A 26,071-nucleotide genomic window follows, 5' to 3' on the forward strand; every position below is an offset into this window, starting at 1 on the left:
ATGTCACCTGGTGTGGTCCAGACCCCCCCCCCCCGAACCCCTCTAGTAATGCCACTGGGCAGACCTACAAATGCCCAGAGAAGTGTTTCTCTAGGAAACTGTAGGTCCCCGTGGGTCTCAGTCACTGCCTCCAGCAGAGTCATTCTTGTGGACCTAGAAATCTGAGCAAGGACATATTAATCAAATCCATGATAATCAAGTCCACAAAAGTCAAAGCCGCAAGTGGGGAGAGCCTCCATAGTGTGGAAGGATTGTGGCTGATGTCATATTAATCCTCCCTTCTTCTTTTTCACAAATAAAACAGGAAGTAAAACTTAGAATAGAGACTCTGGTGCAGGAGCTCAAAACCACCAGCAAGGACTCTGAGAAGGTGATCTATCTGCTGTCTCTGAAGAGTGCTCTGCTCTCATCATCCATCCCTACCCTCCTGCATTATGCAGAGGAGGGCTCTGCAGCCACCTCGGCCACAGCACTCTCCGCACTACAGAGGTACTCCAGACAGCATATCTCAAACACGGTATGGGAATATTTTTGCTCCAAAAAGAACTTTTATGTACCCTTTAAAACAAATAGCTTGAATTAAACATTCTAGATGTTTTCTGTACCAAAACATAGAGGACCTATATAATCAGTGGCTGCCTTTAAGCTCTGGAAATCCCTTCCCAGAAAGGCCAGAAGAGCCCCTCCTTGCTGTCCTTCCATTGCCAGGGAAATACTTTTTAATTCCAGCAGGCTTTTAAAAATGAATCTTTTTTTAAAGAATGGGTTGCTGTTGTTGTTGTTATGTGCCTTGAAGTCGTTTCTGACTTATGGCAACCCTATAATTGGGTTTCCTTGGCAAAATTTGTTCAGAGGAGGTTTGCCATTGCCTTCCCCTGAGGCTGAGAGAGTGTGAGATGCCCAGGGTCACCCAGTGGGCTTCCATGGCTGAGCAGGGATTCCAGCTAGAGATTAAATATCTTTTACTCTCATGTTTTTCTCTTCATCTATGCCCCCCCCCCCAAAAAATCATTTTCGTATCTTTTTTTGTATTTATCAGCTAAATGTGCCTTGGAGGGGTTGTGTTTTTTTTCCTTCCATGGGAATATGTTTGGTTTGGAGGGTTGCATTTTTAAAAAATACATTTTTTCCAATGATCAAGTGTGGATTACCCATATTTTAACAACAGACATTTATAGTTCCGTGTATTTTTTAAAAAAATACTAGGATTCTAGGCAGAAAGTTCTGGCAAAGAATTATCTTCCCTGGAAAAAATGCTATGTACAAATCCAGTTGACAGAATTGTCACTCTAAAAGACAACTAAAAGAACTCAAAAACTGTATTCAATGTCTGTGTTCTGACACTAGGTTAAAATGACAATGAAGCGCATTTTCCATGAAGTACGGAGATCTTATCCAAAAATTTCAAGGCTGGCTGCTGCAGAAATTCTGTTGGACAATGATCCCTCACCAATGGACTTCACCAATATCCTGTTAGCCACCAGAGAAATTGAACCAGAAATGTCAAGATTTTTACTGTCAAAAATGCAAGGCATACTACACTCCCATCATCATCCAACCAGGTAAAAATATAGTTCTGCTTCATTATAAAAGTGGTAGTTGTTATCAGAATTAATTTTTGGATTCAGTTTATCTCCGGATGCAATTCATGCTAGTCCATATTCCAACTTTCCGCTTCATGTCAATATCTTTCCTTCCTCTGTCCCTCCTCCCTAGGCAGCTTATCAAAGATGTGCTGAAAGATCCACAGATAAATAATTACTATTTCCTCTCAGCTGATCTTGGCGGCTCCATCTCTTTCTCCAGACCACTGGCAGGTAAATTTTTACAACATAAACTTCTCTCAGAAAAATGAAAAGAATCCATGGTCCTTTATTTAGAGATTGCATCATTCAGTAGTGGGGGTAAAGATATATTCGGACACCTATCGCTCAAAGGCAAGAATGCAACAAATACTTTGATTTTGCCATTTTGTATAAAGGACACCATTTTATTATGCCATTGTATATGATAGGACTTGAGAATCCACAGATTTTGGTATCCATGGGGAGGGTGGTGGTGGTTCTGGAACCAAACCACAGCAGATACCAATAGCGATAGCAGCTTCATTTATATACTACTTCATACCACACTAAGCAGTCTTCAAGCATCTTTACAACTGTAAGTTAATTGCCCCAAACAAGCTGGGTACTTATTTTAGTGACCTTGAAAGGATGTAAGGCTGAGTCGACCCTGAGCCCTGACTAGGATTGAACTCACAACCTTGTGGTTTATGAGTGAGTGGCTACAGTACTGGCATTTAACCACTGTACTACCGTGGGCCCACTGATCAACTTGACCAGGGTGAATCTATTTAAAACAATAAAAGATAATGTGCAGTTGAAAAATTGTGATGAACAACAAAACAAGGCCTGTAAACAAAGTATGCATGTATCAAAGGCACAATTCTATTTATCTGAAAATGGAAAGAGAGAGGAGTTAACAATTTGCCTATGTAGTATTGCAGACGTTTAGCAAAGGAAACCACAGGAATTAGTCCTAAAATATACTCTCTTTCTGTGATTTTGTGCTGCATAGCACTGTTGTGTTTATATTTAATTACACAAAACATGCTTCTTTTTGAAAAAATAAAGACCTTCTGAGATTTCCTCTCACAGCCCAAATTCTGAAGTAGAGCTCCTGCTTGCTCAAGGCACTCATCATGTTTAGGCAGTATTCACTGTCTACAACACACAAATGAGAAGTGAGGTCATGCCATGTGTGCACTCCATGTGAAGTGACCTCTAATGACACACATACCACATTGTCCCTCCCCCCTGCATTTGTGCTTTTACATACACAGGGTATCCATCAAAAAAGGGAAGGCTTCTTCATGTAAAGCTGTGTGCATGTAGGCCTCCATTTTGCCAATGGATGAACTATGCAGACATGTTAAGGACAGGGCAATGTATCATGCATGACCTTAGGGACAGGTGAGACCCCACACCCCATTTACATGTTCTGTAAATTTTAGGCAGGAATGCCTGAATGGTTACTGTTGGTACCATTATCATTACTACTCTTTAAAGGAAAGGACTGTACTGCTATACGGGCTGATTCATATTTGCAAGTTTGTTACTTAATTTCTCCAGCATAAACCTACATATAACAATGAGGTATCACTGGTGAAACATGACCACGTAGCAATAGCACTTACATTTCTACACCACTTTATAGTGCTGAGCACTCTCTAAGTGGTTTACAATGTGTTAGCCATTTGCCCCCAGTAAGCTGGTTACTCATTTTACCAACTATGAAAGAGTGAAAGGCTGAGTCAACCTGGAGCCCTGCAGAATTGAACTCACAACGTTTTGGCTGCAGTACCGACATTTAACAAATGTGCCACCAGGGCTCCATATTGACCTCACCTCTTGTACTTCTCAAGCATGGTGCTTTGCAGACAAATCAGAGGTCCTTTGGCATGAGTAGGTCCAGCTTATGCACCATAGTGGCAGCCTCCTCAGCATTTTGTAATATGAATAGCTTTGCATAGGAAACCATTTGGAGAAAAAATGTTGTTCTTCTTGTAATGATTCCTGGTAGGTCTTCATATGTGGTTCTCTCTCTCTCTCTCTTCAGTCACTAGTGACACACTCTCTACCTTTGGTCTGGAGTTGCTCTTCTCTGACTTTGGTCTGCTAAGAAAGAGCGTCACTAGTTTCAATATCCTTAGTCATGGCCACCAACTCCAAGCAGCTCAGGTATTTACACTTTCTATCACTGGTTTAATTCTGTTTTATTCTTATGGTTTTTGCACCTGTTAGTTCTAAAGATTTTTCAAATTTTACCTTGGATATATATACAATTTCTGTTAGCTTCCCCAAATGTTCCTTTGATTTCTCTCAAAAATAATGTCTATTGAGTCCAAGACTTGAGTCCATTTCCTCCCATATAAAGGAGATTCCATTATTTTCCAAAATGTGGTAAGTGCTTCTTGGTTTTAAAAGATCAGTGACCTGAATTGACTGTTTACAAGACAGACAGACGATGAAGAGGTGATCTGGGCATCCTCTAGTTAGCCTTAAGCAATTTAAAATATGTGCTTCATTCTCCCATTTCAATTAGTGGGATGTAAAACTACTTGGCTTTGTCTGCAATATGCCCTGTGCCACTTTGTTGCACTCTAGATGTTTTGAAATATGACTTTCCTTGTCTTATGTTTTCTTTCTCAAAGCTGTTCAGAAGCATAAGTAACGATATATTCCTTTTCAAGTAAACTCAGCAAGCAAACACCTCCAAGTACCTTCACTTCCTTTCCCTTGCTTCTCTTAATAGGGAAAATAGGTTCTCTTGTAGAAACATACTTTAAAGAGAGAGAAATGTTTAAAGGACCAAATGACCTGAAATGGTGATCTACCAGTGAAGAAGAAGGGATACTGCTTATGCATCCTACTCTGTGCTTTCTGTGTATTTCAGGTAGCCATTGAAGCAAAAGGCTTTGAAGGTCTTATGGGAGGAGGTAGCCTAGCCGATGAAGAAGAAGAATTTATGGCGGGCATGTCTGCTGTCTTGCTAGATGTCCAGTTGCGACCAGTTGCATTCTTTGAAGGATATACAGACCTTATGTCAAAGTTCTTTATGAGCTCAGGGGAACCTACAAGTGTGGTCAAAGGGAATGTGTTACTGATGGATCATCAACAGGTATGGGTCTGCTCTTGTCCACAAAAGATGATATCACCTAAGGAAGTATCGTGAAGAAAGGTGTTTGGTTGTTTTTACATTAGTTTAAGGAAATTTTGAACCAAACCACTGAGCATGGTCCACTCAGTGGATGCATTAAAATAGAAAACCTCAACATTTCCATTGTGACAACTTTTCCCCCAACATGATGATGATAGTAACATTTATTTCTTACCCACCTCTCCCCATGGATAGAGGAGGGGAACAACAACGAACCAACAATTAACCACACCAATTAAACCACATTAATTAAAACATGCAACTGTTTAAAAGGACAAATAAGACATACACATTTTAAAACAGTCTACATTGTCTATAGCTCTCATAATGCACTGGAATTATAAACCACTGTCTTCTCAGGGAACCATGTTGGAGAAAGTTAATCTAAGGATATTGGCTATGTATTTATCTTTTGAATGACAACACTCTGCATTTGGATTAACTTTCTCAGTCTCCAGTGTGTACAGTGTTGGAAATTTACCTATGAGAACATTACTTACTATTACCTATGAGAACATTACTCACCCTTAAATCTTTCCAGAAAGCCCTGGTCCACATGCCACACCACCCCTGGAATTTAGCATAATGTAACTACAAGATGCAGGACATTTACTCTTGCATCATCATGTTGTGAAATGTCCTGGCTGAGGAGATTCATTTGTTAAAATATTTGATTTTAGTCTGAACAGTTGTGATGCATTTTCGCCGTTGGAAGATATATTTGATATAATCTGATATGCACTCTTACTCTGTACTATTTTTACAATACTTTATGGTACCTTGACTGGATTGGTATTGGTTTTACATTATCAGTAGTACTCAGTTTCACTAGAGTGAACATTGCTTTAGTACCCATTCACCTCCTGTTGATCTTTCCTCCCACCTACCTAAATATTCTTTCTCTCCTCTTTCGTACCCTAGGTGGTCTGCTTTTCCTTTCACCTAGCAAGCCACTCAGTTACACTTATGCTCCACCCTGCCCCCAATAGAGCTAAATGCTTTTTGTCTCCCTTTATCTGTCCAGGTACTCTTCCTCTCCCTGCACCGAGTGCTCTTTTATTTTCCTTTGCCCTGTTCTTTCATTCCTCTTTTCTCATTTTCTTTCTCATGGGGTTTCTCTCCCTCCATTTTGATGCTTGTTCAGGCTCTCCTCTGTCCATTTACCAAGCAACCCCACCTTAGCCGTTTTAAGAGTTTGGGTTTTTGGGGGCAGATATTGCAGAAGAAATTCTCTGAACAAAGGAACCTCCTAGATCTAAGTGCAGCATTGCCTGTAGCAAATGGAAGATAAGTCTGCCTTCTAGTAACTGAAGCTAGTCCTCCAAGCTACAGGCAGATTCTAATTAACTAAAAATAATTAATCCCTTGCTTAAAACAAAATAACCCTAAGAGCCACAGCTTCTGGATCCCCTGATCCATGCCAACTTCCAAATACCTAGGTTTTACAGACTTGAAGCTATGATGAGCACGTAGCACAATTTCTTTTATTATTCTAAATAATATAATACATTCTAAAATTTAAATAGAACCTGCCTTGGATCTAAGGTTTCCAGTAACCTGTTACCCTTCAGATGTATTGGTCTAAATCACACACACACACACACCACAGTATGGCATCACATTGGTTAGCAGTAATGGAAGTTCTGTTGCAACATATCTGATAGGCACCCAGGGAAGAATTGTGATTTTATTAGAGTAGTAAGTACAGTGGACCCTTGTTATACGCTGGGGTTTGGTTCCAAGATCCCCCATGTATAACAAAATCCGTGTATGCTCAAGTCCCATTAAATATAATGACATAGCAAAATGGTGTCCCCTATAAAAAAAATGGAAATTCAAGGTTTGAACATTTTCAAACCGTGTATGCTTGAATCCGTGTATAAGAAGGGCCAACTGTATTACAAGTTTCGTCCAATTTAGTTTTTAATAGATTTTTTTATGAACAAGTTTGGGCAAAGGTAGGACTTATGTACCTGGTTTACTGACTTATCCACTGACCGCAGAAGGACTTATTTCAGAATAGATATGTACAGGAATGCACTGTAAATAATATTCATAGGCCCGAAGTAATGAGTGACTATTACTCTGAATAATCTGAATATTATTCTACAACCTAGGCAATCCCACTTCAGTCTGGTTTGCAAACAGTGATTACTCTTCAAGGAGGACTTGGATTGGATGTTTCAGCTGACATCAATGTGAATATGTGGGAGCAAGAACTAAAAACAGGCATTAAAACAAGGTATGTGCTTCTGTTTCCCCCTCCCCTTGATTATTATGGAAAATAGCCCCAAAACAGCATACAACCTAGAAGTGTAACTAAGTAACTAAAGCTCTCTAAGACAGATGCAGGATCTGGACTGGGGTTATGATGATTGAAAACCAATTGGCATTGGAACCATGACCACCTAGTATGCTTTCTTATCCCATCCCATCAGTGCTGTTTTGTTCCAAAATAGCCTTTTTCAATTGGGCCATACTTGGGGGGTTCTAGGAGCTGTCGTTCAAAATGTAATGTACCCAAACTGAGCTATTTGAACATATCAGAGAGAAATTAAATTTTTTGCCAAGCTAGTGTATTTGGCTCTTCCCTCACAGATTTTTTTTCAAATGAAACTTTAAAGTCTGGGTCTATCCACAGGTATTTTACACTCTGGTATTTGATGATCACCTTTTATAGCCAGTTCAATAAATGAAATGGCAAGCACTGAGTACAGATAATAAAGTTTAATGCTTTTAATCACAACCAGCTTGATATCTCAGTTAATGGATGTTCTGTCCTTGTTTTTACCTGTTTCATGTCTTCAGTCCTCTGTGTAACTTGGGCCAACTTAGGTTAACCTCTATAATTTAAGCAAAAACTTGCCAGTTTTACTGGTTCCTGATCCTCATTACTGTATGCCATGTTGAGGATGAGAGGCATCCTGCCTCTAATATTAGCTGCTGGGGACCATGTATGACTTAAGGTGCTGCTTGTGAGCTTCCTGTAGACTCCTAAATACAACAAAATCCACATTCTACAAAAGAATGATGTCCTTTTTGGCCAACCAAAATGCACAAAATGCATCATGAAAGCTTTAGAAGCTGCATTGGTTTCTTCGACAGACCAAGATGTTTAAAGTCATACATGAGGGGAAAAGTGATAATGTTAGGCCTACTTTGTCTTACATGTTCTTCTGTTGTCAGTTAAGATTGTCTGGAGTGATTACAATGCACGCAGAGGCCATAGACACCTTGGGAAGCAGATGATGGGCTAGACAACGTTTTGATCTAACCTAGTTGAGCTTTTCTTATTTTCTTATGGTGAGACATGGCAAACCTTAAAATAAGTGGCTATTGCTAACAATGGGCTACCAACTTCTGTGAAACCCATTGCTGGAATTATTTTTCTCACCAATTACAGAGGTGCCCTGACCATTGATTTCCAAGCAGAATTGGATGCTCCATTCTTTCAAGCCACTGTGACAAGTCAAACAGGGGCAGAAATGGCCACCAATTTTAATACTGCTGCAAAACTTTCTGGCAGTCCAGTGCTCATGTGTCTGCAGCTTACAGAGGAACAAGTCTCTTACAGGTAAGCTATTATCTCAAGCCAAGAGATACACCTTCCATAGCTGTCAAATTTGAACCCACCGTAATTCCAAATATTCCTGATAAGTTTCTCATTAGTCATAGCAGCTTGTCCATATCTGTTAGGAGACTAGAGCATGTCTACTGGATGTTGCCATGTATGGTTGGAGTGAAGGTCCTGTTGAAGCATGTGATCACAATATTAAACTTAATTGTCATCACAGGGCCAACACACAGAGGCTGACATCCTATTAATGACATACACAAGTCCAAGTCCAACACATACTTATATATGTCCAGTCATTGCAGAGCACAGTATTCTCCTCAACCCTCTATAACAGTGGTTCTCAACCTGTTGTCACAACCCCTTTGGGAGTCAAATGACCCTTTCACAGGGGCCACCTAAGACATATTTCCGATGGTCTTAGGAACCGAGACCATCTGTTGGGAGTCACCACAGCATGAGGAACTATATTAAAGGGTCATGACATTAGGAAGGTTGAGACCCACTGCTCTACAATAACCAAAGTCCCACAGAATCTCACTTTCAGCCACTTTAGAGCCCCCATCCACAGCCAATCACTGACTAGTGGAGGCTAGATGGGATCAGAAATGATGATATCATCTGCTGAGACCTTCAGATTTCAACAGATGATGTCATCATGTCATCAATCTGCATCTGGTTATGGAGATGAAGCCAGATGCTTCCCCAGTCCCCCTTGTTCTTCATCAGCCACAGAATAGCTATGAGATGAGGGGCTAAAGTGGCTAAACTATGAGTTCAGGGAGAGGTTGAGAGGAGAGATGCATTGTAATCCCATCTGTGAAACTTTTACACTATGCTTTTCAATACAGGATTTCAATCACCGAAGGTCAATTCGGCTATAACACCATACCAGTTTTTGTGCTAGTCATTGTTAAGCATGAACAATGTGATTAGATCTTCAAAATCTACAACAGGCAAAACAATTTAGTGCAGGGCTTCTCAAGCTGTCTGATGTGGCAAACTGACTTTTCCTCTCTGATGTTCAAAGGACTGGTATTATATTTGTGCCATGTTATTATCCTATTGGCATGATTTCCTAGAAATTTGCCAGGGACCTGCTGCTGATGATTTGCTGATAACTTCCCAGACCACATGGGCCATCACTTTCAGTAGCACCAGTTTAATTGTAAATGTCTATTTTTTCCCTTCTACTCAGCAGTCACTTTCATAAGTTCACTCCAAACATGGGGCCATCATCTGAAATATAGTTTGTAAATTTAGATGTTCTGTAATTATAATGGGAAAACACAGGACAAACCATGGTAAGCAAAACATTTTCAGGGCATTGTTCAATTTCCTAGCTTGGCAGCCTACTATAAACCATGATTTATTAACTGCTACAACTTTCAAGTGTAAAAGTAGCCATGTAATGTTTGGCAGTACATTTGAATGCAGTCATGGAGGCTCTGAGTCATCTCTGACATCATCGTTTTGACAGAGACATTTCACACATTGATCCATAAATGAAAGACTGGGAAGATATATAGAGCTGTGAACTGTATTCATAACTGGAACATTTAAGGGTGCACAGTATTTGAGGGTTATACCCTAGGATGGTCTGATTGCTTGGCAACTTTGATTTGGGTCAGCTGACATTGAGTTCAATTGCTTTGTCTTGACAAGCCAATACTAAATACATTTGGCATAGCAGCATGTCACAATGATGGCTTTTAGGCATGGAGGAAGGCATCTGTTCGGAACATACTACAGATACAGTGAACCCCATATACTATGGCTTCAGCATGTGCTAACACTGGAAAAAAATGAAACAAAAGTGTGGGCATAATTTCCAGAAATGTTTTCATGCCTCCCCAAAATAGCATGCTTCTCATATTTAGCAGTTCTGGGGGTCTTTCAAATACTCACTTGAGAAAAGAATTACATTGTCAAGTTGCTACATGTTCAGTCAGAATGGACTATATCAAGACAACACGCACACATACACACACAATGCCGTCCTTCCGAGAGGAGGGTGAGGAGGGAGAAAGGATGTGATGATGTTCTTGCCAAAGCAAAAAAGGCAATCTCTATCATGCCACATTGTGTTTGCAACAGTAAGGAGATCATTAGGCCACTGTGGCAAGACTTTTCTTTTTGGATGAAGAATAACAAAGTGCTATACTGTAGCCCTTTCTGCTACATCCAACCACTGATGTCACTAGGATTGGCGTCGCTCTGTGCGGTAACTCATGGTGTCACCCCCGCCCCACAGACTTGCTCGCATACTACACCATATAGATTCCTTAGTAATGTTTTTGTACAAATGTTACTCATAAATCATAATTCCTGTAAATCAGTGAATGTGATTGTAATATTTTGACATAAACAATTAGTAAAATTAAAATTATACCTTTAAATTATAATATCGCATACAAAGCCTCAATGTATTTACATATACATTGTTTCATGTGGTTAAAGTGAAAATTTGGTAAAAGAGAAAAATTTTAAAATCCTTTTTAATTTTTTTAAAATGTAAAAAAATTAAAATTAAAAATATTACAATTTAAGTTTGTTCACAACTTGGGGGCTCCCCTTTTCCCTCCTACTGAGCCTCACCCCACTCACACCATCTTTATAATGTTATGAAGGGACACAGGCAAATGCCACAGCGCATTTCTTCTGAAAGGCAGATGTTTGGGAAGCAGTGGTGCCACACACACCCCGCCCCTTAGATGTGTCACCTGTTGAGGTAAGACACTACTGGGACCCTTATGATATTCATGCCTTCACAAACAGATCCAGGACCTTTTAATACTTTTTTTAAACCCGTAAGCGTACATAAAAATACAGTATGCCCTTGGTATCTGCTGGGGTTTGGTTCCAGCCCCCCTGTGAAGGCCAAAATCTACGGATTCTCAAGTCCTATTAAGTACAATGGTATAGTAAAATAGTGCCCCTTATCTAAAATGACAAAATCAAGGTTTACTTTTTGGAATTATATTTGTTTCTAATATTTTCAAGCTGTGGATGCTTGAATCCATGGATAAAGAATCTGTGGATATGAAGGGCCAACTGTATGACAAGTACAGTGGACAGAGAAGTGTTCAAAAGGGCATGAACCATATAAATAGCAATAAATGTCCTTGTCCATACGTACCAAACTAAACCAAACTCCATAGGCTGCAGATTTACTAAGAGCCACTAACATTCCATATGTGTGTGCAAACTTTCAAACATTAATCTGCTTCATATTTCATAAAGAAACAGAGTTATTGTTTTTTTTAAGTATTGCTGGGACCACAAAATCTACTGTTAAAACTCTCTCCCAGTATGGGGATTTCAGACTGAATGAGTCACTACTGGTAAATGTGTTGACATCAGATTACAGCCTTGCAGTTCAGACTGGGATAGAGAAGAAAGGTTGGGTCTCCATTAATGAAAACACAAGCCTTGGCGCAGTTCAGAGGTCTGCTTCCTATGTGTGTATGTACCTTTAAGTTGCCTGTCGACTTATGGTGAACCCATGAATTTTTCATAGGGTTTTCTTAGACAAGGAATCCTCAGAGGTGGTTTGCCAGTTTCATTCTCTGAAATCTAGCCTACAGCACCTGGTAACCCTTAGGCAAAAATGCTGTTTCCTGAAGCAGCATAAAGCAAACATACATAGCAAGAGTACAGTTGTTACATAATCTGGAGAGAAAATTGTAGGTATTGCCTTAGATAAGAAAGCCAAATTGTGATAATTACAGGTACCATATTGGCTACTGCTCAACCTTGTACAGTGAATCACATATACCAATTAGTTTTCACATTCGCTTATTAGATTTTATTATTGTTAACCATCCCCTAATAGTGAATGACACTTGAGTGCCAGTTTTGGGGAGAAAAATGAAATATAAATTCAAACGAATCAAAGAATGGGCAGGTTAAAAGTCTTGGGTGTAATAGTACTGCACCTTTGGACTCAGTGGGTCCCCACTGCTTTTCATAGTCAACCCCTTGGACTCAGACTGAACTTTGGCCAAAACTCTTGAGCATAAAAAACCATACACAAAGGAAAGCTGGAATATCCCCTATCTTTAGCAGAGCGATTATTTATCACCCTTCTCATTAAAGATAATGAATTCAGTACCCACAGTTTGAGCTAAAGTGGGTTCTCATAAAGCCTCGGGAGGTCACCAGGAGGTTAATGGAAACCTTGGGCAATGCCAGGCGAAAGAGTATTAAGCAGAGCCCCACTTACAAAGAATGCTGGCTTATCTTTTACACTGCTTCAGTGATAAATCCCTTCCCTGCTACATAACAGCTGCCTCTTCTGCCAAGACTGATTTCCCACCAGACATAACATCACTGATCTCTTGTGTTGTTGTTGATAAATCTTTCATGGATGGCTCTTGACATAAATAGACCCAGAGCAGGTTTCTGTTGCTTCTCTGTGACATCAGAAGTAGAGACCCTTGGCAATGTTCCCAGAGCTAATTCAAGGTTAGGAGCAGAAACCTTTTCTCATATGAAAGACAAAATTGTTCTCTGAGCAAAAGGCCTTGGCACTTCCATAGACCAGAAGTGTGAAACAAACATCACTTGCTGGTTTTGTATTGACACCCAGGAGAAAGTCATTTACCTCTTTTTTCAAGGCACTATAGTCTTGGGTTTTCTTATTGTATATATCAGCAAGAGAGCTTGCAAGACTTACTTATAATCTTTGGTCTGTAACTCCCAGAAACAGCCAGAGTACTTCTGGGAGTTGTAGCCCAATGAAGTAACTTTTCTAAGCTCTGTTATGTGTTGGTAGCATACAAAGATAAGGGCCAGAATTCACCAAGGCTGCTATAAACGAGTAACCTAGAATTAAGTGTTTGTGACTGATCTGTATTCACAATCCCTATGATTTCAGGTAGGGACCATAAAAGTCGCCCAGTCCTCACGTACTGGGCAGTGACAGTGTTTATTCCCCTTTTAATCAGGAAGCATTTAACTGATATTTCCACCCCCTTGTACCTCCTGGTGTAAAGGAAAATTGTGATAGGGAACATGCTACTTCCCATTGTACCAGAGATTGCTCACAGGAGCTTTCCAACCAACAGGAGAACAGACCCCTGTTGCTCAAAGTAGCTGCTACCCAGTAAGTGATGATGGAGGGTCAGGCTGGGTGACACTATTTCACTATGTAACTACTTGGGTAGTCACATAACTATGTATGTGATACAGAATAGCCTTCGTTATGTAGGTTTATTACATAGCTAAGTAAGTGATGCAGAACTGTGGCCCTAGAGATTCCTTCAACTTCTATGACTGGCAGGCTCCTGTAAAGTGTAACCTGCACATAGTTTTGAAGCCCATATACCAAAGATATAATGCATATACATCTTAATAATGAAAGAAGGACCCAGTACGGTATACTGGTTGGAATAATGGCACTGCTGCTTAGATTTCTCCTCAAGCATATACGTTTTTTTCATATTATATCACCAACATACTGTATTAGTATATGGAATCCAGTTTAATGGCTAGGGGTTTCTCAGAATGGTAAACATAAAGCTATCATTTCATGTATGGAAAATCATTATACAGTGGTCCTTCCACATGCGCCGGGGTTAGGGGGTGAAGAATCCCTGTAAATGTGGAAAAATACAAATAAAAAGCCACTATTATTTTTACCTAAGAGAACACCTCTCTAAGAATCTCCAGGTCCTCTAACGTAACTCTGTGCTCAACATCTGCCAGAGGTTGATGCCAGAGGACCTAAAAATACCTAGAAAAGTGTTTTCTCTGGGAACTTCTAGGTTCCCCAGCACAAGCTGCATTGGAGGACCTAGAGATTCCTAGAGAGGACATATTAATCAAACTGTAAATAATCAAATCTAAACAAAGTCAAAGCCACAAATGTGGAAGGCCAACTGTTTATTAGGAGGAAACCAATACCTCATTATGCATAGGTTTCCTCAGGCAGGCTGGATGACACCAGGTGGCAGCTCTGCCCATCCCACCCAAATTACACCAATCAGTTTGTTCTGGATGAGCTCCATTCTGCCTTCAACTGGCTGACATCTGTTGCCCTCCTGGATGGAGCTTTATGCTCCACCATCATTAAATATGTTCTTTGCCTAAGACATCACCAAGGGGATGCTCAATGCTTTGTGATGTTAGCTTTGATAAGTGATGGTGTGTTTTTCCCCCTTCCTCACAGAGAAATTTTCACGGTCTCTGAATCGTCTGCAAACCACATTGCTACTGTTCGCAAAGGGAGACATAACATCATCCCTGGACGTGAAGTACCCTTGCATCAAGCCAACTCAGAAATGTGCAAAATCTTGCTTTCAGAGACAATGAAACAATAAAACCTACAAGTTTGGATTTGTTCTTCCTCTTTTCCCACCTATGCCTAACCTTGAAAAAGTTTAAAATGGAGGAGCCATACCCCCCACCCCTATTTCTTGGCCAGAATCCTTTCAGGTTCTTATGTTTTCATAAATGGACTTGCATATGCAGGAAGCAGAATTGTGCGGTTGCATAACATCCATATCCAGTAGAGGACTGCTGTTATTTTACTATGTAATGTGTTCCCCATGCACATCACATTGATCCTGGTGTGCATCACATTGATCTTAATGCCATTGGATACCAATGCACGTTAGGCACTCTTGCTGGTGTCCCGTTTCACTTGTTCACAATTCAGTGCAGGGGCTTCCTAGACCTAGAACCATTGCTATTTAGCTAGGTATTCATAAAGTTACATAATGTAAAAGGTCAGCTAGAATTCTGGTTAACATTCTTTAACAACCCCCAACAGGCTGGATGGGCCCAAACTGTGCCCAATGGAAAACTGAGTTTGAACACCTTATAGCCCACTTTTCCATTTGTGCTGAATATTGTACCTTTCTAGATATAGCAGTTGTGCCTCAGTTATGAAATTCAGGAAGGATGTCCTCACTATAACTTTCCTTACTCCTCATAACCTCTCTTGCATTAATCACCTTACCTGGAATAGCTGACACTCCACGCTAGCCCATCATTGAAAAGGTTACTTCCAATAAGTTTAATATGAAAATGTAATCTTAGAGGGCAGAACACAGCAGCAAAAGATCATATGGGCAAAAACTCATTTTGTATGAAATCCATGATGGCCTTCCCAGATAGTCAGCAGTATCCAAATCCCAAAGATTTCAGGACCCAAACCTGTGATCAAGAGGCAGGTCATAGAATCAGAGTTGGAAGAGACCACAAGGGCCATCCTGTCCAACCCCTTGCCATGCAGGAGCTCTCAATCCTTGCGATGTTATAGAGGTAGGACAGACAAGGGCTGGAATTGCTGAGTGTGGAAAAGGGCTTCACAGCAATCTGGCTAAATGGGCCCATAATCTGTATAAAATCTGGCTGATGGGTGAAACAAGCATTTGGGATGGGAGGGGGAGCAGGGCAGGCAGCAAAATGTTCCCTGAACTTGCAGCAGTTGCCACCATTTCCGCTGAATCTCATACCCTCACATGTTGTTTACAGCAGGGGAAAATGCTGAACTCACTCCGAAGCTGGTGCTAGTTGTCCTGATGATGAATGGCTATTTCCAGAGAGATACTGCAGGTTTTGCCCTTTAACCCTACTTTGCTCCAAACGATTAAGTAGCCCATGCAGCACACACCTATTTTTTTTAAGCCTTCATGCTGCTAATGGGTTTTATGGAAGGCTCACAGTGGGTGGTTAACCCTTTCCCCCCAGCCTTGTGCTGCTGGGGTGTTTTGGTTAGGGCACCCATAACATTGAACAAGCACAAGGTGCTCATCCCATTGCAATTAGCCAGAAAGCCCCCAATGCCAATGGGGAATAGGTAGAGGTGTTTAAAGGGTTTAAAGCCAGCTCACATAGAAAAATCAGACTTTATCTCTAGCACCCCTCACCCTACGGTTTGTCTCCCTGCTCTGAAACCAAGAGAAGCACAGCAGTTCCCTGATATTTTATTCCCACACATAATAACCCTTGCTTAATAACAGCACACATTCTTTTTCCTGGGCATCTTATGCTCATATTAAATTGTTAAAGCCAGAATCTACCAGTGGGAGATTTGTTACTAATTGTGGTGGCACACAGACTGCTCCCTTTTGCATGATCCAACTGAAAGAACACATGCATTCCTTTTTCATTGCAAAGGAGACTGACAGTCAGACCACTCCAAACAGCTAGTATTTAACTTACAAACTGTAGACCATCAGTGACCTCTAGTGATTACAAAATGTATGCAATTGAAATAACTTCCTAGTAATAGGATCTAGCATGGTGATCCAGAAAAGTCAATCCTGAACCAGCATAGCGTAGTAGTTTGAGCTTTGGACTACGACTTTAGACACCAAGTTTGATTCCTTGCTCAGCCATGGAAACCCACTGGGTGACCTTGGGCAAGTTACACACTTTCAGCCCCAGAAAACCCCACACAACAACAAACCTCACACAGCAACAGCAGCAATGGTGATACCCGCTTTGGGGAGAAAGGTGGTGGGGGTAGGGAGAGAACGGACTTTCTTGGTAAAACTTTTGACCAAGAAATCATTGCCTGTGGCAGGGAAAAATTGCAAATGGGATAAAGAGACCAGTTCAAGATGTTACTAAGTCATACAGTGAGTGACTGACTCCTATCACCAAAACTACAGTATCCTGTGGAAACCTCATCCAGAATCCGGTATGGTTCTTACATACATAAGACTGTATTCCAGTTTAAACCCCTCTCTCCATTCCCACGACTGGGGGACTTTGAGGGTAACTACGTAGCCCCTAAACTAGGAGCCATGTCAAGATCATGAATATGTAGCAATCACAACTACATAACTCCAGAAAGGTCATCATAAATCGGAAACGACTTGAAGGCATGCAACAACAACAACAACAAATGCACTCATAATTATGATACAGGAGTCTGGGCATTACAGTGAGCCCTTATATCTGCTGGCATTTGGTTTCAGGACCCAGCATGGGTACCAAAATCCATGGATGTTCAAGTCACATTAAATACAGTAGATAGTAAAATGATGTACCTTACCTAAATGGCAAAGCAAGGTTTTCATTTTAGAATTTATATATTTTAAAAATATTTTCAAGCCATCAGTGCTTGAATCTGTGAATAAAATATCTGTGGATATGGAGGGCTGACTGTATTTTAATACTTAGCCTGCTATTTAAGACTTGGCTTTTGTGGGTCAAAGAGCCCTGTCACAATAAGGCATAAGAGAATGTGTTTATATTCATATTCTTAAATTGGATGCACAGTTCATTTCATTTACATCCTCCCAACATGGTGTAATAAAAAAAGTATACAAAAGGCCACAGTCTGGGAAAGTTACTTGTTTAGATTATATGCTGACTGGGAAATTGTGCAAGTAACTTTCCCCAGATCTGCAAAAGACAGCGGAAACAGACTGGGAAGAGAACCATATCAGTGGTGGTCCCCAGTTTGTAGAATGGGCTTCCCTGAAAGGCTCATCTGGTGCCTGCTTTCATTTTAGCACCAAGCAAAGATTTATTATTATTATTATTTTCCCAAGGACATTAAAAATCTTAAATCATCAACCAGCTACTGTCCATGCTGTTTGGGAAGTAGTTGTAGTCTTTAAAAAAAAAAACCTATCGGTAGTTTTTCTGTGTTTTTTCCACTAGACATCCCTTATTTTTCATTTTTGTGCGAATGTCATCCTAGCTGCGGTTATCATATTACCTTTCCAAATTTTCTTTTTAGACTGCCCTCCATCATTCTAATAAAAATAGTTCTGGTTTTAATTGGAGTTTCATACTCAAAACATTTTCTATAAGTTCTTTTATGCCTTTTCGTATTTTTTAACTAGAGGACATACCCACCAACAGTGATAAAAATTCCCCTTCTTTTTCCCAACTTTCCACCATCTGTTTTTAGTTTGTAAATTTTAGCTAGTTTCTCCCAAGATAGATACCATTGTTAAAATATTTTATAATAATTTCCCCTTAGGTTTCATGAAATAGTATACTTAATCCCTCTCAACCAAGTATTTCCCCATTGTTCCAACTGAATTGGGTGGCCTACACTCCTTGCCCATTTTAACAGTGGCTCCATAATAATTTCCTCCTCCATCACAATTTTTAACAGTGCTTTAAAAATTAACCCTATAGTTTTCTTTTGGGCTCCAACAATTACTTTCCCCAATTTGCTCTTTTTTACCCTGTCGGATATTTGGGGAAGTTCTCCATGAGGATAGGATAAAGGCAGGAGCCCATGAAAGGTATGGATTAGTAGGTAAAGAAAGCCACAGAGCAAAGGGAAGATAGAAAAAAAATACTGGCAGATAGGAAGTAGTATGAGTGATATGAATGTAAGTAAGAATATTGTGTTTGTTAGATGAATGAAAAATAAAAGTGGAATAAGGAATAAGGACAGCGAAATATTTTTAGGATGGAAGTGTTATGTTTAATTGATGGGGTTAATGGTTGTTTGTAATATTTATTGTATTATTATTTGTGTTTTTAATATTAATAAAATGTATTAAAATTAATAAAAGAGGGGGAGGCATGTTTGGGGTTTGTAGACTAGAATCTACTTCCTCAGAGATACATTATCACCCAGATTTACTCTATGGCCATATATATGAATGCAAAGGAGGAAAGTGTAAACAGTGGGGACAAATCATTTGCCAATTGTACATACTGATTTATCTCTGCCAACAGTTCAGGAGTCTAGAAAATGGGCTCTACCCTGGAAGGGTATGTCACAATAAATCTGTCCAGCCTATCTAATCCGCACATCATTTAGAGTAGACCATTGGTTCCTTGGGGTTTAGACAAATTCAGCAGTGGATTCAAGGGGTTAACTGCAGATGGAACTACCAAACTGGATTGAGGGTTCTGTCTTGCAAATGCCACAAGACTCTCTCCTTGCTGTGAAAACTGCCACTGCCAAATCAGTGCTTGAAACCATTGTCCTTGGTGGCACGATTTAATGACTAGACAGTGTTGTCCTGGGCAGTGTTTGCTCACTTCTCTGTGTGTAAAAGTCAAAGTCCTCGCGAGATCAGTGACCAAGTCTACTTTGGCTTGCACTTATGTGTCCAAACTGAAGGTCTATGTGTCCCCAAAAGGCCTAGAATATTCCCCGTTCAACCCAACTCGACACCACACTGTTTTCCCAATCAATATTGGACTGTTGACCCTGCAGGGGTGTTTGTGGTGGCTTGTTGATAACATTTATACATTGACCCGGAAGCTGCATATCAGTTGAGGGATTTTGCTGTTAAACTTTGAGAAATTGTGATTGTTTGGAGAGCAGTTTTGTGAGAAGCAGTATTTAATGTAGGCATTTAAAGCAAGCCATTCAGCATTGTGGGAAGGAGGAAAGGATACTTCCACCGGACAATTAATTAAGTTCATGTCCAAATATATTGAATAAATGAACAGGATAAAAGGCCCTGGAGGGGAAATTATGGTCAATCAACATCTCCGTGGAAATTGTGCTATAAAAACCTAACAAATCACCTGATCATTCTTGTGTTAGAGCTTTATTATTTATTGTTTATTTACTAAGTTCCTTATCCAGATAATTGCATTTACTTAGACAAAATACAGCAAATCAGAACGTACTGCTGGTGATTCCCCCCCCCCCTTTTGAAAAGAGGTTTTTTAAAAACGTAGCAATGACATGATTTGTACAAAATGGCTTCCAGGTATAAAACAAATGGTGATTAAAAAATCCAAGCTAACTTCATTTATTACAACAGACTGTCAAAGCAATGATGGATGAAAGAGCTCATTCAGAATGCGCTTTAAGAAAGAGGTGAAAAACCATGGTACCAAATACAATTCAAAACTTTAGTGAGTCACAGAAAAGTCCCTCTCACCTTGACAAGGGTGAAGCCCAACAGTAGTAAAAATCCTTTTATATTCCCCAATGAATCCAAGAAGAGAATATTAAGCATGTAATTAATTCTCCCATTGTAATCAGTGAGGCTTCCAAGTGCTCACCTTTAGAACTGTATCTTCTATGGATTTTGCCTCATGAGTCACGGAAAGATGTCTGATGAGTGGCACAAGAAACCCTATTAGTTGTGGCTAAAGGCCACACAGTGTGTCTAGACAGCTAAACTGTTTCAGGCCAGACAGTGCTCCACAGACTCACCATTCGCTAGAGTGATTCAACTGCCTCAGGCTGAAGATTTTGGTATATCTTGAAAGGAAAATATGAGTTATTTTAAAGCCTTCCTCCAAAAGGCAAGGTTTGCTTTTATTGCTATAAAGTCCAAGTTAAAGCCTAAAATTTCTGTAGCAAATTTTAGTTATCTCACTAAAGGATCACTGTCACTAAACACTAATTCATGATCAGGTTATCAAGGCTGATTTTTTTTTAATGCTTTAATATATTGTAAAGGTACCTGATCCTGTCTGATCTTGGAAGCTAAGCTGGGTCAGCCCTGGTTGGTCCTTGGATGGGAGACCAGGTGCTGTAGGCAATTTCAGAGGAAGGGACTGTCAAAAACACCTCTGAGTATTCCTTGCCTAAGAAAACCCTATGAAATTCATGAGGTCAGCGGGCATCAACAGGTGACTTGAAGGCTGATACACACACAAATACAGATATATGGGTATAATGTATTTTAATTTTCTATGGAAAATTGCATTGCGTTTTATTGTGCTACACCTTCTGCTGTTTGCTATGGCAGTAACATTGAACTAGTTTTTAAAAAAATATTTTGCATAGCGCTTCAGTGATTTGGCTGGCTTTGGGTACGAGAAAAGTGGGGTGCCAATGGCTGTTCTGTCTCAGGCAGCCAAAGGTCTTGGGCTGGGCCCTCTGGAAGAACAGCAATAGAAAGTACATTTCTATACCGCTATAAAAGGGTTCCTTCTGTCATTGTAGGTGATAGCTGTTCACATGGAATGAACACAGAAGAACTGGACTGGAAGGCTTTCCTTTGCCCCTCTCTGGCCCAAACCATAGTTTGGTGTGTTTTATGAACACAGTGGGCCCTCCACATTCACTAGGGTTAGGGGCACAGGATCTGTGTGAAAGTAGGGGAAATACTTTTTTTTAACCTGAGAGAACACTAGGTCCTCCAGCACAACTCTCATTAACATCCACCAGAAGCTGACCATAGAAGCACACTGGAGGACCTACAAATGCCTAGAGAAGTGTTTTCTCTAGGAATCTCTAGGTCCTTCAGAGTTATTCTGTGGTCAGCTTCCAGAAGAGTTATGCTGGAGGACCTAGATAGAACATATTAAACAAATCTGCCAACAATCAAATCTGTACACACACACACATTACAATACCCCATCAAGGGCAATCTGAGAGTTAAAGCTTTGGTTTTCAGTTGCCATATATACTCATCTATAAGTCAAAAAATGTATGCCCAAAGATTGACCCCCAAATCCCAGGTCAACTTATTTACGGGATAGTATGGTAATGTGATAGCATCTCTTTCAGATTTCCCCGGTGCAGTTTCTTTCAGTCCTGAGCCAAGCAGATAAGAGTCTTTGGTGACTTTAACAATCCCTCTCTCACCCATGTGCTGTCTCGGCAGGGAAGGCTGAAACACTGAAGCCTACTATCAATTGCTGCTTCCCTCTTACCACTCACATTCACACACTGAAGGAGCCTCCAAGTTTTATACTCAACTTAGTCATGGGTCGTGTCAAAATCCATAATTTTGGCCCCAAAACATGCCCTTGACTGAGGTCGACTTATAATCAAGTATATACAGTAAAGCCGCCATCTCCCAAGATGTAGTTTGCATTAAAATAGAGGACAATGTTGCAGAGGCAATACCTGCTTAGGCTAAGAAACCAGATATGCCCTGGATTGGCCTTTCTTGGAGATGACAGGGGAGGTTCCTAGGCTTGTATTTTGCACTGGTCACCACACCTGGGTTCAGGGTGAAGACCTTGACTAATTCTTGCCCGCTTGAGTTACAGTATTGAGGGAAAGTGGGAGATGTATGAATAACAATAATCCTCCCTCCCTCTCCCTCTGTTCTATGCTTTCCATCTCCTTCCATGTGATGCCAATGGTATATACCCCATATCTGCCACATTGGGCTGAAATGTTTTGAGTGCCTACAAAGATCATGCTGTTAAAATGTAGGTGGCCATACTGTGGGAGAAGCTGTTCAAAGCTGTGCAGTGACATGGTGGTCTATTTGGAAGTGTTCATCATGAATGCTAGTGCCCATTAAGAGTTCAAAAACGCAGTATCTCTATATATGTTTTCTATATATGTGTGAATGCATAGACACAGAAAATGAGCTGTGATAAGTACATAACAAAGTACCCAGTTTATTAGGATTAACTGACAATCATAAAATTGTGAGCCAGCATTGATCGCAGATGACAGCCTTTGTCTCAGCTAGCCACAAAGTCCCCATGCTTTGACCCTCCAAGGCCCAGCTATAAAAGTTGAGGGAGGAACCATTTCTTTTACCATTGCCTCGACATGAAAACCTCATCACTGAATATTGAGGAATAAGTTAGTTGGAGTGTAACAGCAGGGACAGGGGTGAATGCTAGAGGAAGCCTAACCACTAGGAAGTACCATTTTTATGGTTGGCTATATCTCTTTTCAAGTTATTACTGTTTTTGGGTGTGTTTGTGAACATCACCACTGACTAATCTAGGAATTTTGTAGTGGAAGCTGATAAAGCAGTGAACCTGCACTGGTTTTTTCATCTGAATGTTAAAGGAGTTATCCAAGGTGATGAACCTTATCAAGAGTGTGAAGGTCAGAAAAGAGCTACCAACCTGCTGGCACTGGGACTACCAGCCGCCACTAGAATTTTCACTGTATAACTACTTAACTACTGACCCATGATTAAGTGATGGCTATCATTACTGAATTTTCCTTCACTTGTTGTTTAAGATAAAGATGGGCATAGCTTTGAAGCTTATGATACAGTTGCCAGTGCTTTTGGATGAATCCCCTGCAGTCTGTATTCAGGACGCCTGGCTAAAGGCTAGGAATAGGGATGGGGAAATTAATGTGTTTCATGTCACTTCTTTCTCATTTCTGTATTAGTTTATTATTTTTAATCCTCAGAAAATGCATATACATGCTTTCAATGTCTTTTCTTTGAAAGTACTCATTTTAAAATTAATTTTATTGTAAAATATAAATGTTTGGTGTAATTTGAGAACCAAAAATGGTCTGAAAAATTTGAAAAAGTGAAAAATTCAAAGGACGAAGGACAATTGCATTCATTTCTCATGGAGATGCAGACCAACAAAACCCTTCAGTAGCCCTACCTGAGAAGCAACAAAGGAAGTGCAGTTCTTTTGATTCGCCTGTGAGTCCATCAGCCCAGCTATTTTTCTGTTTTAACTTATGTTGGGGAAACTGCACTGTAGTGTTTCCATCTGTATTTTTCTCAAATGTTCTTCTGTGGCAAGGAATCATCACGCCGAGTGCCTTTGTGTCTGTGCCACGAAGCTGCTGAGAAAGACTATGTCAGTTGCCTCCCATTCACTGACATATCCAGTTACACTTTTCAGATCCCAGTGAATGGGTGGTGATTGACTATATGAAGAATAATGACCTACCTAATTTCAAACCAGGTAAGATAAAGTTGAGCTATAAAAATACAGGCAAGCAGATTGAACCAGGACAATACATTGACTTTTGACCAAAACAAGTAGGTCTTCAGTAATTCCATGACATCTGTAATAAATATAAATCCCTGATGAGACCATGGGGAGGGGGTCAACCACTTCTACTAAAACCCCAGCCTTTGTTTCAATCACCACTCAAACCAACTGAGTTACGAGTAGGATGTATTTCTACTTCTCGTCCTTCAAAAACGAGCCATAAATCCTGTACAAAGTGTCAGTTTTCTCTTACAGTGTTAACGTTATCCTCCTCCCCATCCCAAAACAAAGAAGAAAAATCAAAGCTGACAAAGTTAATAAATATTTTTAAAAGCTTTCAAATCTCATACAGTATATACAAAACTCATACACATGGTAATACTTGACACTGTTACAGCACAGGAATGACTGGATTTGTCTGACTGCCCTGCTCAGAAAGGAAAAGAAAATGTTAAGTTGTTATGGTGTCCAGATGTCTTCCAATTGTATGGTGAGCAAAATGAGAGGCAGAGACTCTTAGTATCCTGACTCAGTCTCTCCAGAAAAGTATTCAAAATAGATTCTTTTGCATATTTTTCTACCAAGCACCTTCCTTTAGCACTCCATTATATGAACAAAGTTAATCATTGCATAGACATAATCCTTGTGACAATGCGCTACGCACACCCTTCTCTTGACAATAGTTATTTTGATATATTTGATTCTGGTGGTAGCAGCATTTTCCTTAATATTTTATAGTCTTGTGGGAACAAGGGATTCTCTGTAGTTTCCAAAGGTAAGAAAGCAGAGCACCAGAGAATTTTTCTAGAGAAGAACCAGGAAATCCCATTCTGACCTGGTACCATGTTGTAGATGCACACACACACACCAAAAGATTCCCAAGCTCTGCTTGGAATAAGCCAGCCTCCTACCATTCTTTGTTATGTTTATGAGACGCTGTGGCACACTAAAGTAGGTTACATGTTTTCTACATGTAGGGTCTACTCGGGAATGAAAAATTGTAAGGGGCTGAGGGACTGCATGATCCCCGGAGGGGACCTTCGAGCGCTGCCTGTCCCCAAAATGACAAAAGGATGTTTTTTGGCCCCAAATTCCCACCATCAGCTCCTAGGGGATGTGGGAAGCAATTTCAGGGGCCCTTAAAAAAAAAAGAAAAGCAAGTGAACTAAATCAATGTTTGGTTCACTGCTTGTTTTAACAAAGGCCTCTCCTGGAACTGAAAAGGTCCAAGGAGCCAGAAAATTTGGCAAAATTGCCCCATACCTCCTAGAGGGCAGTTAGGGACAATAGCTGTAATAAAATCCTCAAAGATTTGTGAAGTAGCAGCCTTGGGAACCTCAAACCTATCCTTGGGCCAAATGGAGCCCAAATTTTCCCATCCTTGTGGTCTAAATGTACCTGAGTTGGAATCTGACTTAACAGGGTAAAGAATTCCTACCTAGACCTAACCCTGAAAACCTGTTGCACAGGCTGCTGCACAGCAGCCCAAGAAATGTGCATTACTTTGTCTCTGTGAGAGACATTGTACAACAACCGTGGGTAGTCTGGATCATAAATCTAAAGCCTTTGACTCTTTTGCTTTCTATAGTTCAGTAGATCTGTTATTGCTTTCCTCTCCATTTGAGAGCTGACAGTTCAATTATAAAAATGCCAACCCCCCAAGTTTCAAAGCCTTGTTTCTGTACAGGAAGTAAATTCAAAGGAATCTGTCATAACACCCTTGGCCTCTCTAATTCAGATGCTTTGTACTGTGGCAGCGTGGGACTGCTGCACTTGCTCAGAACATGTAAGAGGATAACTGTAGGGACTGTTATAAGTGTCACTTCAATCCTGAGAGTCAGTGTTACCTTCCAAATAGGCTGTCTAAGAGCTTAAATACTGAATGGAAAGACAATTGATATATACATTAAAAAATTTAAGTCATTACTTACAAAGTAATTTGTCCTATTTAACATAATATATTAACACCTGAAAATTCTGTACTTCCTTAACATGGCTCGCTGAAGTGACAAAATGGAGCAAGGCCCATTCATTGGTTGCTAGCTCTTTCCCAAGCACTGATCTGTAGTAAGCCATTACTCAGTAATAGAATACAGTGGACCCTTGTTATACGCTGGGGTTTGGTTCCAAGATCCCAGTGTATAAAAAAAATTGTGTATGCTCAAGTCCCATTAAATATGACATAGCAAAATGGTGTCCCTTATAAAAAATGGAAAA

General features: G+C 40.2%; 1 protein-coding gene across 1 annotated transcript in view; it reads left to right on the plus strand.

Annotated features, from left to right (window-relative positions):
• Window positions 1-14,630, plus strand: part of LOC121924792 (microsomal triglyceride transfer protein large subunit-like) — a 32,517-nt gene extending 17,887 nt beyond the window's left edge. Inside the window, exons 11-18 of the mRNA XM_042456209.1 lie at window positions 305-517; window positions 1,348-1,562; window positions 1,717-1,817; window positions 3,619-3,740; window positions 4,456-4,680; window positions 6,837-6,961; window positions 8,123-8,293; window positions 14,466-14,630. Coding sequence (XP_042312143.1) covers window positions 305-517; window positions 1,348-1,562; window positions 1,717-1,817; window positions 3,619-3,740; window positions 4,456-4,680; window positions 6,837-6,961; window positions 8,123-8,293; window positions 14,466-14,616 — 1,323 coding nt within the window. The 3' untranslated portion in view covers window positions 14,617-14,630. The remainder of the gene's footprint in view (window positions 1-304; window positions 518-1,347; window positions 1,563-1,716; window positions 1,818-3,618; window positions 3,741-4,455; window positions 4,681-6,836; window positions 6,962-8,122; window positions 8,294-14,465) is intronic.
• Window positions 14,631-26,071: the final 11,441 nt, after the last annotated feature.

This window comes from Sceloporus undulatus, chromosome 3, assembly GCF_019175285.1.
Source record: "Sceloporus undulatus isolate JIND9_A2432 ecotype Alabama chromosome 3, SceUnd_v1.1, whole genome shotgun sequence".
Classification (NCBI taxonomy): domain Eukaryota; kingdom Metazoa; phylum Chordata; class Lepidosauria; order Squamata; family Phrynosomatidae; genus Sceloporus; species Sceloporus undulatus.